Source organism: Cyprinodon variegatus, unplaced genomic scaffold, assembly GCF_000732505.1.
Source record: "Cyprinodon variegatus isolate N-32 unplaced genomic scaffold, C_variegatus-1.0 Scaffold68, whole genome shotgun sequence".
Lineage (NCBI taxonomy): Eukaryota > Metazoa > Chordata > Actinopteri > Cyprinodontiformes > Cyprinodontidae > Cyprinodon > Cyprinodon variegatus.
Window position 1 is genome coordinate 1,112,025 of NW_015150521.1, and position 15,126 is coordinate 1,127,150.

Consider the following 15,126-nt stretch of genomic DNA (forward strand, 5'->3'; position numbering starts at 1 on the left):
GGATTTATTTCTTTTTTATTTTCAACTTTCAGAAAAAAAGTAAGAGTGTCATTAAATATGTTTTGTGTTTTTCTTTTTTTGCATCACTCACGGGTAAAACTGATTTGCATTGATGACTTTTCATAATTTCATCTACTTTATTTTTATTAAATCAGTTCCATTAATATAGAAAGTAAGCCCAAATCATGATGCCATCACCACTCTTTCATTGCAATTAAGTAAACCTTTTGACTCCATAAGAGGCAGTTATTAGCCCACTAGTTTACTTGTTATGCAGATTTTTGGTTCAATAACACCTACGATACAGACGTCTGATAATTTCAAGCACTTCAGAATCAAGAAATTTTAAAAACGAAGAGGGTTAACCTGTTCTCAAAAAGCAACACCTCAAGTCTGAATCTAAAGAAATGTAAGTTCTTCTCAGGAAAAAGCAATTGACATATTTTAGGAAGAAAATGCCTAAAAAGCCATGGGCATTTCGCTACCTCAAATGTGGCATCCAAACCACACCCAGGTCACAAAAGAATCCAGAAACTTAGAAATGGATTATGCAAAAATTGGAGCCATTGACTAACCTGGCAGTAGCCAGACTGATAAGTGCAGAACTGAGTTGAGTTCTACGTTATCAATTTGCTCTGAGACTGAAAACTCCAATCTCAAGATGATCTAGCTTGCAAAGCAAGATTAGCTATCGAAGGGTTTAAAGGCCCCTTTTATTAGAAAAAACTAAATGCTGATCTTGATGTTCTTTGTAATTTTGGAGCTTTGTATAAGCAATGAAGATTTTTAATAAGGAACATTGGATATTTGAACTTCTGATTCTGATTTATGCCATGTATTTAAGGAGAACCACACCAGTTGCAAGAATACTGGACAGATGTTACATTAACAGGTAGAAAAACACTCATAAGTCTCATTTTTTGCAATAACAACCTGAAACTCTTACAAGGATGTGTACCCTTGTTATAGCATCAATATAATAGAAATCTGGAGAACCTAGTCCTAAACAGCAGGTGTGCAGATAGTTTAGGCCTGTTTCTTTGCTAAATAAATGGAAAAGTAAGGGCTTCACTGGTCGAGTTTGAGTAAAAAAAAAAGTGAGTGAGTGAGATGAGATTAAAACATGTTTATTTGATAACAGTGGAATGACATTACATCTGACTTAAAACTGGTGTCAATACATCATAGAGGAGTGGAAGATGAATGCATTGACCACAATAATTTCACTACTCATTGGAATTAGCATTACTTCTACACAACAAGCAGAAACAGGAGGTGGTACAGCATGGAGACAGGAAAAATACATTTTACTGCAATGACTGGTCCCTTCAGTGTTCTGCAACAAAGAAGACACAAATCCATTAGTTAAAGTTCAAACAGAAAACAACATACTTAGTTTCTCATTTGATAGTATGTACAAAATTAAATACATCACAAGTGAAAAAATGTCCAGTATTTTGTTGTTTATAGCATAAAATAATTCACTAAGATAGCAGAAAACGCTAAATTCCTCATTAGTCATGTGACCCACTGAGGGGCTTAAGGGTGCTGTGACGTCAGTTTAGTCAGGAAGTAGTCATTTTACATATCAAGTCAATATTTATTCACCTTTGCGATGGAGTTTTTATCCTTTAACGAGGACGAAAATGAAGCAATCAGAGTCTTTGTGGTTTTATTAATGCTCGCTGGTTTAATCACTGCTGCTAAATGTTCTTTGATCATTTGCAGAACAGGTGGAAGTTCATTATCTTTCAGAACATTTTCCAGATGGTGCTGTGCTTCAATTAGTTTAAACCACAGTCTAACCTTTTGTTTGAAGAGGGGATCACAGGATTTGAATTGGCTCTGTGGTGGCTGGGTTCGGTTCGGTTGGTAGCCTGCTGCTGCAGCGGGGCGTGAAGGCTGGCGGTCAGTTTTGGAGCCCTGTGTGCGGTGCTTGCGGTTCTGCATAGCAGGCTGTGCTGCGCTGCTGTGCCTCAACAGGGAAAACGGTCTCTCTGTAATCCAATCGCAGCAAGCGTTCCAAGCACCAAAACCTTACTGTATGAGTGGGAAACATTGCACTTCGAGTGTGGTTTTTACCCAGTTCGGGTCATTGCTCCAGGCCAGTGGGGTTCGAGCTCTAGGTCTCCACCTGCGGTAACTGACTGTTATCCATCGCGGTTCTTGTTGTTCTGCAGCCCAGACCGTAATGATATGGAAATCCGTCTGGAGCTGCGGCCATACTAAACTGTGCAACTAGCTAGGGTTTGTTGTTTTATGAAATAAAATATTTCATAAAAAAAAAAAAAAAACAGCTTTATTACCATCAGGCACTTTATTAAAGCTATACAACAGAGAAAACAAGCCATTGCAACTTTGGTATATTGAAACCAACTGCTGCTGTGAGAGCAGGAGTGATGATAAAATAATCTGCCGTGATGTGATTGGAACATAGTTTGCTGTATCGGCTTGAATGCCACAGATTGTTTGGTTGATTTTTGTCTAATTTACTTTCTGAAAGGAAATTTGACGCAGAACCAGCTCCTTCGAATAATTAAACATTCCTTTTCTCGATCCAAAAACATTCCTACAATTGGCAGCAGTACAATAGACCATTGTAATGACATTTAAATGATCCTTTCAGAGTGCAAAGTACTTGGGTGGTTCTTCGGTCGGATGGTTCTTGACACCCGCACGAGGACGTTTGACTACACTGACGTCACAGCTGTGTTTCTTCACGTGACTGCTCTCACCGGACTTGGGCTTAGCTAGAGATGCCCAGCATACTGTAAAATTCTCTTGATTCTTATTACTTGGAGCATTTTAGTGCGAGTTAGATCAGCCACGTAAAGAAAAGATAATCTACCATTACACATGATAAAACCTTTCTATTTGAACTTTAAGGCAGTGTCTTTTTTTGAAAGCTCAACTTGATCCTTAGATAAACATATGATTTTCAAGAACAAACTTTAAGTCAATGATTGATTCTCAGAGACAAGGCATACCATGCATTAGGGTTATATTTCTAGTTCAATCATATCCTGCAACGAGTATTGACTTAGTGTGCCTAAAGCCTGGGATACACTGTGATATTTTCAGTCGTCGCTCGCAGCCACAACTCTAATTGTGCAAATCAATCACAGAGTTTGAAAGTTCACAGCGTGCGAAGTACGTCTCCACACTGTACGAACCGAGGCTCGGATGTGATATGACTACTTGTTAGTCCTCAAAGACAGGTCAGGGTCTTGAACAAACTCGACATGCAACACAATAAATCGAGGTAGCTGGTAATAAAAGAAGTAGTTTTTGTTTCGCGCATGCGTAATGTGAAAATCTCAGCGTAAAGAGTTCTGAGTCTGGTCGTGTCACCACTTCTTCATGTGATGTACCTTGAAACTTGATTCACTCACATGACCAAAATATCAAACACGTTTGATTGTCTAGTAACCAGTAATTTCTGATCGAGATGCTAATTGCCTCTCCTTGTATATTGCACGATGCGCGACACATGATTTGGCCAAGAGTCGGCGCGATCTCCAAAAAGGTTGCACGACAGGAAAAATCATAATCAAAAATGACCAATAATTGCGCAGTCTATGCAGTGCTTTAGATGCAAGTTTACAATAAAATATTTCTCAAAAATAGAACAATTAAACTAAATATAAGGAAACAAACAATTTTATGGTCTGCTTTTTTTGCTTGAAGTTCTACTCATTCAAATTATCTAACAACAAAAATCTTAAAAAAAAAAAAAAAAAAAAAGAAGAAAAAAACAGATAAGGACCAACATACTAACCTATGTTATAACAATGAGCTCCTACAGCTCTTCGTGATCAGGGTGTCCTGAATCAATGCTTGAGGGATCCTGGCAGATAGCAGGGCTGGTAAACTCCATGAGGTATTCACAGCGACTGGGCTCTGAGGTAGATGTCACAATAGTTTCCTTTCCACATGTTAGCTTCACCTTTAAGAACACCAAGAGGATTATTTTTATTTTAGAGCATGATTAAAAATAAACAAGGGGATTGCTAAGTGCTGCCTGAGGCTTACAGTGGTGGATCTGTTGGGGCCTTGCCAACATCCTGTTCCATGTTCATACTTCATTACCGAGTAAATATTATCCTCAGGTCCTGCCCACTTCCCCCACATTCTATTTGAAGGAAGTAGAAAATACAGAATGAAACAAGCCAATAAACTAAAACAAACATGCAAAAAGAAATCAGATTCATATCTTTACCCTAAACTAGTCTCTGATCCTCCAAACTTGGGTTTTTGTGACACTTTGTTAAAGGGGCAGAGCCTGTAGACATATCTTTGAGAGAAGAAAAACAAGAAAAGATAAGCGGTGACAACAATTGAATTTTGAAGGATGTTTAGCTAGTTAAAGCACGAACATACTCGCTAGTGGTCAGCTCATAACACTGGCTGTAGAGGTAGGCAAACTCAGAGCTGGGTCCAAAGTCGAAAGAGATTTCCTTCTCAAGGTTCCTGTAAAAACAAAATCCATGTGAAGCCTTTTATTTGCTGCCCCAACATATTTCTGGAGCTCTTAAGACATCAGCTATGGCTGCATCATGTTTACTAGCAAACTTAGTATTCCCTGTGGAGGCATACCTGATTTGATCTTCCACTTCTCGCAGAGATTTCTCAGCCTCGTTGAATTCATCCCTGGCTTTCTGAGCAGCTGAGGAACAAAAGTTTAAACAATTACATTTCATTTGACTACACAGTAAATGTGTATTCACACTAGAAAAGCCTACTTGCTTTACCTGTATTTTTTTGTTTGATCTGTATTTAAATGTTACTTTTTCCAAGGGCAAAAGCAAAGCCACAGATTAAACGGTAATTTCACTGGTCATAAATGATGAGGCAAAACAGAGCATAGTACTGGAAATTAGGAAACTACGATAGGACCTATTGGACTGCTTTTAGCACCTGTTTTGCATATTTATGCTGTTCTTAAGGCTGCAAAATCAATCAGTATCAAGAGCATCTCATTTACTGTAGATTTCAATGTTTTTTTTTTCTCATTTTTGTGATTGAGTCAGAGAATGTATCCTTTAAGCTGATGCAGATCACCGCTTGCCGAGAGCAACAGACAGCGAAACAGGCAGGATTTTGATCCTGAGTTAAACTAAGGTGGCTTGCAAAGTCCAAAGAGACATGATTTCTTTATTTCAGGTTGGACCCAGGTCAGTTTTAATGCGGAATGATACCACCTAAGAATGTAGGTCTTTGTCCAGCTGTTTGGTCTGTTCAGAGTTTGCTATTCTTCATTCACATCTGAACAAAAGGTCTGATGCAAGGGGGAAACTGATCCGTTTAAAGCAGATCAAACGTGGAAGGTGTGAATACACCCCAATATAAAACTGTAACAAAAATCAACCTACTTCAGGGTGTCATTTAAATTTCCCTCAATGGCTTTTTTTATGCAAGACAAATAAAAGCTATTATACCTTTACACCACTTGTTACACTTTTTGGTTAACTACCTTCAAGGCCTTCAAACAGATTATTGACTAAGCTTTACACATAATTAAATTAAAATGTAATATTTGCTTTGTAAAATAACACAGTAGCAGATAACAAAAAGAGTATTCTTAACTTCCTACAGCAAAGGTCTTATCTTCATTATCCTTGGGGTCAGCATCCTGCAAATTATAGACATCCCTTGTCCTCCTAAAGGCAATATTTCCTTTAACTCGTCTAAATGAAGTATTCGGGTCATCAGCAGAACTCAGTAGGAGTGGCTTGCTAAGGAACTGATTCAGATATGTTATCTGGATGTTAAGGACCATTGATACATGTAGAAGATCAAGCAAATAAACATCTTTTTAAGAGAGCTCTTATCCCAGCAAATAACCAGTCACTTTATGACTGTTAAGGGTTAGACAAGGTTGCAAACACACACCATCAATGAGAGCCTGGGTTTCTTGGTCATAGGGCGGCATTGGGCCCTCGTCATCCTCATCCTTCTTTTCATCAGTCCGCATAGTGGGAGGGGCCTGAAGCATAGCCAATAAAATGCATTTAGTGTTTAGTTAGCCAAACCTAATATTTATCCAGCTAAATAAAAAAAAAGAGGTTTACTTTATAATCCCCATCATCCATGTCATCATCTTCATCATCTTCCTCATCATCGTTGTCCTCTTCCTCTGGGATATCCTCATCGGGATAATTTTCAGAGTCATTGTCAGACGTTGTATCCTGGGTTTCCTCTTGAGGCGTTTCCCCTGGTGGTGGGACGTCTGCATTGGACTAAAGTAGGCACAAAATCAGATGTAGAAACAGCAAAGTTTTAAAAATATCGAACAGTAACAATTTGGAAAATCCTTACCTCAGAAACATATTTTTCCTTAATGTTATTCCAGACAGTCTCAAACGCTACTGTGTCCACTTGGTCCACTCCACCTAACAGTCCCTGCAACATTAATAATTTTAAATAACCATTAGTTTTTTCCCCCCGATTTTAGATCTTATAAATAATTAAGCAGAAGTGTTACAGAAGCAAAAAAACTGAGCTATACCTGAGCTTCGGCTTCAGTAAATGAACCATCAGAATCTGGGTCAAGCTCAGGATGGGACTGAAGCTCAGCCACTGAGACACTATGAAAACAAAAAATATTTAACCATCTGCTAGGAAATAGATAAAGGTATTACTTTTAAATTTGAATTTAAAACCTAGCTAATTTATAATAGGAGTGCATGTTATTCACCAACTGAAATAATGTGAAGTAAAGAGAACATTACAAAATTACTTAAACCAATATAAAGGAAAACATTAATAAATGCAGAATGGCAACTCCTTTCAGACCATATCCCTTACTGCTAAGCTTCACTGAAATTTAACATTCTGACCCCCAATGGTTTTTAATTAGCATAAGCAGTACTCACAAGCCATCTGAATCATCATCCAGTTCAAGAAAAACCTCGGCCGTTCTAGCCTTGTCTTTCTCCATGCGAATGGCAGCTTTTTGCTCTGAAATAAAAAGTTCATATTTTTATGCATCTCATTATGATAATGTTCACCCACAATCTAGATGTTGTCAAGTAGAACAGAGAACATTACCTGAAAGTCTCAAATATGTTTATTATACACTTTGGTATTAAACCGAATTTACCTTCCCAGGCCTTTAGATGGCGCTCTTTAGCTTCTTTCTCTGGTTTCTCAGCAGTCTCCTTAACAGTTCTCAGAGCCTCCACATTTGCTTCCAGATCTTTCTTACTGTTCTGGACATCTCCAAGTTTTGACTGTGGAGCCAAAACAAGACGACCAGTTCAGACTAAATAATTCCTACCAAAATTTCATAGATAAAACAATATACTTTATATAAAAGCAGCAGGGCACAATTGAAAAGTATATTCAAAAAATTATTTAAAATATATATATATATATATATATATATATATATATATATATATATATATATATATATATATATATAAACTTAAAAACAAGTTTCAGAGCTTGAAATCTTGAATCATGCATACTCAAAGTTTAAAGCCTGTTTAACTCTCCAAACCTTTTTTTCCTCTAGACCTTGTTTGGCCTCCTGGATGAGTTGTTTTTTAAGCATAAAGCCTTCCTTTGCAATCTCTGCTATCTTCTGCAGTTCTTCTTTCTCTTTGCGACCCAGTTCCCTGAAAAAAAAACACGCAAGTAATTTATGACAGTCAAAGAACATGTCACCCTTTTATTCTATACAGCCTCATCTCACCATAAAACATACTCACCTACAGGTGTTTTGACAGTCAGCACCACTGTTATACTCATCTGTAGTGTCGCAGCAATCTAAAGGAAACTAAGTGTTAAAAACCTACTAAATACTAAAAGTCGTAGTTAAAAAAAGCTTTAATTCATACCACATATTCCATCATTGACACGGGAGGAAGGAATGAATCCTGGTCGGAAACCCGCATTGGTGCAGTGGAAGTTGCCATTGGGGCAAGCAGCAGTACCTGGAGGAGATGTACATGTTTATCAGAAAATTTGTAAATTAAAATCACTAGAATATAAATCTACAGGAGAGGTCCTGCACACCTGGCTCATCAGATCCATCCGGACAGTCACAATAGTCATCATTTATTCTGTCAAAGGGAATGGTGCGGGTTCCATCCAGACAAGTAAACGGTTTGTTTTCTTCATAAAACTGGCGCTCTGTTGTTTTAAGGGGAAAAACAGCAGCAAAGAACTTAAGTCTTAGAACTTAGACTTAAAAACTTCCCAAAATCCAACTATTCTGCTTTGTCTCATTAAAAATCAGACTGAGAGCTTACTTGACAAAGGGACACCGCGGGGACGAAGGACCTCAACTGTCATGGCTCCGCCAAATAGAGCCAGCAGCAGCACAAAGTGACCGAACATTATCATTGTCCACACTGAGTATTAAGAACTCAACAGCACCTGTATAAAAATACACATATTACAAAACAGTTTAAAAAAACAACACAATTTAGAGGGGTAGCGTCCAATTTGAAGCAGAAGCTAGAGCTACGTGGCTAGCATTTGAGGATAAACGTTGCTAAGCAGTAAACGGTTGAGCAAAAAGGGCTATTCAACTTGAAATTAAATCCTCGAGAATAACTTTACATAAACTCAAATACCTTATCAATAGGACTCGAAGTAGCAAAGCAAAAAAATTGTTTGTTGTAACGCAGCTAATGGCTAATCATTTGTCCAGTCCGGGTGAATTACCTACTTCCGCATGGAGGAACCCCACCCCTCTCTGACGTTTTAACATATGATTGGATAAGAAATCCTGTTCTTGTTCTGTGATTGGCTGAAGTGAGTGAATCTCGTTGACACGTTTCAGGGCGACATTTCATTGTAGCGAAGATTCTGAAAATATTTATACTTGCATTAACAAAGAATCAATTATTTAATGTTCAAATATTCTTATGAAGTAAACAGATCATCTGTTAACATGGCAAATTAACAGTCTCCATTATCAGATCAGACTTTTGTTGGGCTGGTGGAGAAACGTAGCTGTTGTCGAAGAAAAGGCTCTGCAGCCATCTCATGCCAACTCATTTTTTTCTTCCCATGCTTATCTATTCATCTATTAAAATAGTTGAAAAGTTAAAGACACAATAACATATATATATATATATATATATATATATATATATATATATATATATATATATATATATATATATATATATATATATATACATACACGCATACGTATGTGTAAATAATATAAAATGAACATGGAATACAGCCGGCCAGAATGGTAATGGCAATCCAACCGGACATTGTTGTGGACAAAAAGTGGAAAGCCATTGTGATTGACATAACAATACGAAGTGACAGCAACATCAGGAAAAAGGAACATGAAAAACTAGAGAAATACCAGGGGCTAATAGAGCAACTGGAAGGTCAAGGCATCAGTGGTGCCCATGGTCAATACGGCAATCGTGGGGAGTGACCCCCAAACTGGAGGAGTGTTTACAGCAGATCCCTGGAAATAGATCAGACATCTCGGCCCTGAAAAGGTGCAGTTCTAGATACAGCAAAGATACTGCGCAGAACCCTCAAGCTCCCAGGCCTCTGGTAGAGGACCTGAGATTAGAGGAAAAAAGGGAGAGACCGCCCGCGATGGAGGAGGAAGAGTTTTTTTATATATATATATATATATATATGTTTATCTGGCAGCTTTTCTCTTGCTAGTAACAAGTTTTCTTTTTAAACTGGTAGAAAACCAAGCTAACTTTCTAATAAGTCAAACTGTATTTATCAAGACAGATTTCTATTGTAAAAGAGATGTTGGATCTCTCTTTGCATATAATCTGGAGGTTTTTTTGTTTTTGTTTTTTTTCACGTAGCAGCTCTCCCCCTGTTGTATTCCACTACACTCAGAGAGTGGTCATCTAGTGTCACACTAGCAGCTGGCAGGTGGAAGCTGCATCTAGGGGACAACATTACACAGGCATGGACTGAAGTGTTTTTTAAAAACAGATTTTGATGGGGTCAATTTTTTTTTTACTCTTATTAGTAAGGTATGGACAATGCCTATCAGCCATGGTTGTCCAAGACAGAGACAAGATTGAGTAAAAAGGCTGCTGATACAAAGACGAAACTAAGAACCTAAAGAAATACTCTCGAGACTGGTCTTGAGACCATGACCAAGTACTACAACGCTACTATCTACACTGTTATGAAAGATCTGAAAACGAAAGAAATATTATAATTTTCCCAGTGGAAAAACAGTACGTTGTTGGACAGGAAGCAAGTAAGGAGTTAGCGAACTAAGACTCAACAGTCGATCAAATTTGAACGGGAAATATTTCCATAGGGAAAAAATTTGTATTTGAAATGTAACGCCATTTACTTAAGCGTGCTAATAAGCAGTGCACAGCAAAATGAAAGGAGAGGCAAAAATCCATTAGGCTATGCTCCATACAGTTAAAACTCAGGATGCTCTGAAACTTATTCCCCAATTTCCACCATACAGTTTCATTTAAACTGTATGAAGTAAAAATTCAGGCAGTTTAAAGCTTATTTTTCTTCATACCAGCAACAGGCCCCCTTGCTTAAGTATGTAAAGAAATCTAGAACCAAATAGTTAACATTAAACGCTTTGCCTGTACAAAGGAGAATGAGTATTTAACTATTTGTTTCAATATAAAAATCTTGCTTTATTTGTATTTTCACACACTTTACAGTACCGAACAGTGAAATAAAAAGAAAAATATACTGATATACAATATTATATATATATATATATATATATATATATATATATATATATATATATATATATATATATATATATATATATATATCTGTTGCTTATTAAATGCGTTTATTCACAAAAATGACACCTCGGCTCTGTCAAGAGGAAAAGAAAATTCATAAAAATAATATAATAAAAAATAACTAAACACATTTTACACATTACAGCAATTTCATTTACAAATATTACAATCATTTCATGTTTTTTAATCCCCCTTTAAAAGAGCTTCCTTACCGATGACAAACACATGAGTTAAAGCCCAGAGGATTTCACTCAAAGGGAGTCAATCTGCGATAACATTACCTGACAGCAACACCAATGGGAACCAGATAAATAGGCTACCATGGGACGGATATTTAGGCTATCAGGCTAGATAGTGCTTAAAGTTACTAAGAAACAAAGGGGGTGTTAGTGCTAGGAATGAGCACGTCAAATAAGGACACATATTGTGACTTTTAGTTCAAATAAAAAAAATAGAAATAATCTCATAGAATCTTTTCAGAGGATGTGTAATTTATTTTACAATCCCTCCAAAACACTGATCATCTCAACTGGTGGACAATGTGGGTTTGGGATTTTTGCCCCTATGAATACACAGATCACACATTACCTGAAGCCCACCGTTTTACCTTGAAACCTGATGAAATAAAGTGCTGGTACAAATTTATTTTGAATTTAACAATAAGTGTGCACAATTAAAAGTTATGACAGAATGTTATCCACGTGTGAGGAACTATAGTATTTAAGAATGACAAGGTGACCGGGTGGCTTGCAGTGTCTCTGTGGTTATCTGTCAATCATAATTTGGATAAAATTTTATTTTACAGTATATCATTACATTATATACAAGAGTGGTAATGATTATAGCTATATATCATCAGCACACGATTCATTTTCAAGACCATCCACCTGAATGATATAAAAATAAACTGTACACAAGCTGTTAAAAGAAAACAATTCCCCATGTTTTCTTTTCATCATAAAAAGAATGGCAGCAATCAATCAATTGAATAATTTCCTTAATAAGAAACAATTGCTACAGTATCGTGTTTGTATGGCAATTAAATATTACTGTTTTTATAGCTCATGAGAGAACAAGAAAGCCACAAAAACAAAGGAACATGTTTAAAGTAAAAGGCCAGTGCATATGGGATACATTTATTTTTATATTTAAGTAACTGTAATAGTAATCCTGAATTCCCATTTTCACTACATTAAAAGTCTGCATGGTGGCCTCACAGCTCGACCAAACATGCAGGCTTCTGTTGCACCAAGACATGGCGACTTCAGATGAGCTCAGTTACTGACCTGCAGAAACTTGCCCTCACCTTCAACTTTAATTTTCAATTTACCCTGTAAGAACACAAACATCCTAACAACCTGGCACATTTAGGCTGAGCTGATCAGATATAGGACACGATTCGACGAGATGCAGAGATGCCAAAAAGCGGACGACAACATGTGCGACTACATCTAAAACCCTGCTGTGTTTTACCGTGACTGGCTCACATGAAATCATTTTAAATATCTCCAGGAAGTTATAGGATGCGCTCTTGATTTTTTTTTTTTTTAAAACAACACATTCTATTAGTTGAGCCAAGCAGAGCCAAAAACAAAAAAACAAAAACAACTGGCAGCAGTGTTTCCCACTTTCCCTCCAAATTCAGAATACATAGTCTAAAACACACACAAATAACATAAAAAATAAAAACAGGTGTGCTATAAATACATCAGGATATCTATGTTATATCTACATACGTATAAGTATGTATCCTGCATCTAACCTTAAGGCAAAAAATCATCAAACACAAAAAAGATGATTAGGGATTACCACACCTTTTCCCTGACATTCTGCCTCCCTGATTTCCTTCGATTCATCTTGCCCACAGAAGCTTTTCCTTCCTAACTTTGGTGAGAATTGTTATGTATGAAGAGAAAAAATTACCAAACAAATGGACAGTCGTCAGACAGCAAACTAATTTTGTTCAGTTAATAAAACACTCAACATATTCAGCAAATTTTTAAATATAAAATAGGCAAAAACGTATATATGCTTCAAAGCATTACATGGCTTATTCTCTGAAGGTTTCAAAAATAATAAGAATAGTAATAAAACCATTCAAATAAGAAATCAACATATAAGCTGGAAAGAGTCCAGTGGTGGTAGTGGTGGTGGTAGTGATTGCTCTGCATCTATAGTTTTAATTTGTCATATTACTAGAAGAGCAACAAAAGGAAGACTTAACAGCTGAAAATATGTCACCACAAAAACGTGTACTTGTGAGTTACACATCACAATAGCATGAACAGTAAAGAGATCTTCATCAAGAGACAATCAAAAATTGATACCACAAATCAGACTCTCCTGTTCCACAATGCATTGCTTCACCACAGCCTCAGTCAGGAAGCTGATGTTTCACAAAGGCACAGAGCCATCTTGCACCAGTAGCACTCTCTTCGTAAAGGGAAAAGTGATAGGGGGCCTCTCTGGGCCCCTTCAACGCAGCATCTTCTCTTTGCTTCCACGTCAAGCTCTTCTCTTTTCTCCAACTCTGTGGATTTATTCTTTAATCTTTATTTCCGACAGAAATGGAAAAAAACGTCACTGAAGCTTCTCTGAGCAGAGTAGTTTCTATTGAGATTCTAACATACATGAATTACTAATACTGACTAAACACTAATTAATACACCGATAAGGAATGGCTTTTTCCAAAAAGATTCATCACTGATCAATGTTCCTTGTTTAAATGCACACATATAAACATACAGTAAAGTGTGTGTAGGTGCGTGTCTGTGCAAATCTGTGTGCATTTCCAAAAACCAACAGCGAATGAAATGCAGTTATACTGCAGGATATGCTGTATGCATGTATGCATGTATGCATTGTTTCACTCTACATAATTTGCTCTTGATAGTGTTTTTTTGTGTGGATATTTTTTTGTGATTTCATGGGTGTTTATTTATGTGCATTTCACTCACCAGAGTGCTACACTACCTTCCATTGCTTTCTACTAAATTCCCATTAGTCTTAAGTTCCTAGTAAATCAATCTAGAACTTATCACTCCAAATCTACAGTTGCTGTGTAATTAGCTTCTCTTTGAGCAATTCTGAATGTATTCCCTTTTTGAAAAATATATTTAAAGGTCTGTATTGTCATTGCAGTCATATTTGTTCTTTGTTTGACCATTTAAAGAATCGACAACATAACGTGTGCAAGATAGGAGAGAGATACAGGAGCAGACCTCATGTATCTTCTGCTTGAGATGAAGAATCCTCCTCTTCTTCTACAGGACTTGTGTCATAAAGTCTTTCCTTTTCTGGCTGCTCACCTAACCGAGGTTTCAGCTCTTCCTCTCCTTCCTCTTCCTCCATTGCAACCTCATCCTCTTCCTCGATTATGTCCTCATTCTTCTCTGACATAAGATCTTCCTTATCCTCGTTTTCATCATCCTTGTCCATGTCACTACAGTCTTCTGCCACGTGGTTTGAAGTCGTTTTGTCAACCTCATGTTCCTGTTCATTCTGAGAGCTCTCTTCCAGTGTGAGCGCAAACTGAAACTTATCAATGCACGTGTTTAGCTCCTTGTCCTGGCCTACAGGCGGTGGTGAAGGACTTTGTGGGATAGTGCTCTGGTACCAGTCCCTGTTGTCCTCCAGGGTGTCCAGGATCTCCTGGGCATCAGGATGAACAAGGTCTCCCCACGTCTCCCAAAGTGGATGAACTATGTAGTCGATGAAGCCCACCTGCATCGAGAGAGAAAAAGAAAGGCAGCGTATAAGACGGCGCCAACTCAAGCATACACAACCATACTCGCTTTAAAATGGCATTAAAAATGTAGGCAAGCGACTGCTGAGATCAGAGATAAAAGATCAGCCTCTGCTCTCTAGGTATCACCCCACCTGCCGCATTAACAGGAATCCAGCTGTTTGCCATGTATGCATTTGTTTCTGTCTCTTCCACAGCTCATCATTTACCTGACTTTTTTCTACAGATGCAGTGTGTTTATCACACATGGGACTGATCTCCATCCCTCTTTCCCGCTCCTTGTCTCCCTGCCTGAAGAACTCTTCCATGATTCTCTCCGTCCATTGCCGATACACATGTAGAGGCTTTGTAGGATTGCTCAAGTCAGCACAATGCACCATGTTCCTCAATACCTGCATAGAAGTCAAATATCACATACTATTATACTTCATTGGGAGAAGGTGGGGACTAAACAAGTCACATGCCTTGGACTCGAGTCAGACTATTGCTACAATAAATAAATGTATTGGATTAATATGGTATCAGTCATTTTGTTATTTATTCATTTCATTTATTATTCATTATTATTATTATTCATTATTCATTATTAGTTTATTAGGATACTATTTTAATTATTTATTTTCTATAATTTTGAATAAT

General features: G+C 37.3%; 2 protein-coding genes across 5 annotated transcripts in view; both read right to left on the bottom strand.

Moving 5' to 3' along the window:
* Window positions 1-1,118: 1,118 nt before the first annotated feature.
* prkcsh (protein kinase C substrate 80K-H) lies at window positions 1,119-8,704 on the bottom strand. The gene is made up of 18 exons (XM_015372047.1): window positions 8,586-8,704; window positions 8,259-8,385; window positions 8,023-8,139; window positions 7,845-7,940; window positions 7,716-7,773; window positions 7,505-7,622; window positions 7,103-7,232; window positions 6,876-6,960; window positions 6,509-6,587; window positions 6,319-6,402; window positions 6,072-6,239; window positions 5,893-5,986; window positions 4,597-4,666; window positions 4,381-4,470; window positions 4,220-4,294; window positions 4,033-4,132; window positions 3,779-3,946; window positions 1,119-1,336 (listed from the first exon to the last, which is right to left on the bottom strand). Exons 2-17 carry the CDS (start codon window positions 8,350-8,352, stop codon window positions 3,800-3,802), a joined length of 1,605 nt encoding a protein of 534 aa, XP_015227533.1. The 5' UTR covers window positions 8,353-8,385; window positions 8,586-8,704; the 3' UTR covers window positions 1,119-1,336; window positions 3,779-3,799.
* A 2,071-nt stretch (window positions 8,705-10,775) lies between these two features.
* The window catches only part of LOC107083082 (cAMP-specific 3',5'-cyclic phosphodiesterase 4C-like), a 62,636-nt gene continuing 58,285 nt past the window's right edge, over window positions 10,776-15,126 (bottom strand). For 3 of the 4 annotated variants that reach the window (XM_015372043.1, XM_015372045.1, XM_015372046.1), the window contains 2 exons: window positions 14,697-14,879; window positions 10,776-14,465 (listed from right to left, as the gene is read on the bottom strand). In XM_015372043.1, the coding sequence (XP_015227529.1) occupies window positions 13,965-14,465; window positions 14,697-14,879 (684 nt within the window). In that variant the 3' untranslated portion in view covers window positions 10,776-13,964. The remainder of the gene's footprint in view (window positions 14,466-14,696; window positions 14,880-15,126) is intronic. The other variant, XM_015372044.1, reaches the window with a different exon arrangement.

Excerpts from the sequence above, each read along its gene's own strand:
- prkcsh (XM_015372047.1), bottom strand. The coding sequence starts at position 8,352 with ATGATAATGTTCGGTCACTTTGTGCTGCTGCTGGCTCTATTTGGCGGA. Across the intron at positions 6,588-6,875 it reads GATGATGATTCAGATGGCTT|TGTCTCAGTGGCTGAGCTTC; the intron begins GTGAGTACTGCT and ends TTGTTTTCATAG. Across the intron at positions 5,987-6,071 it reads TGGATGATGGGGATTATAAA|GCCCCTCCCACTATGCGGAC; the intron begins GTAAACCTCTTT and ends GCTATGCTTCAG.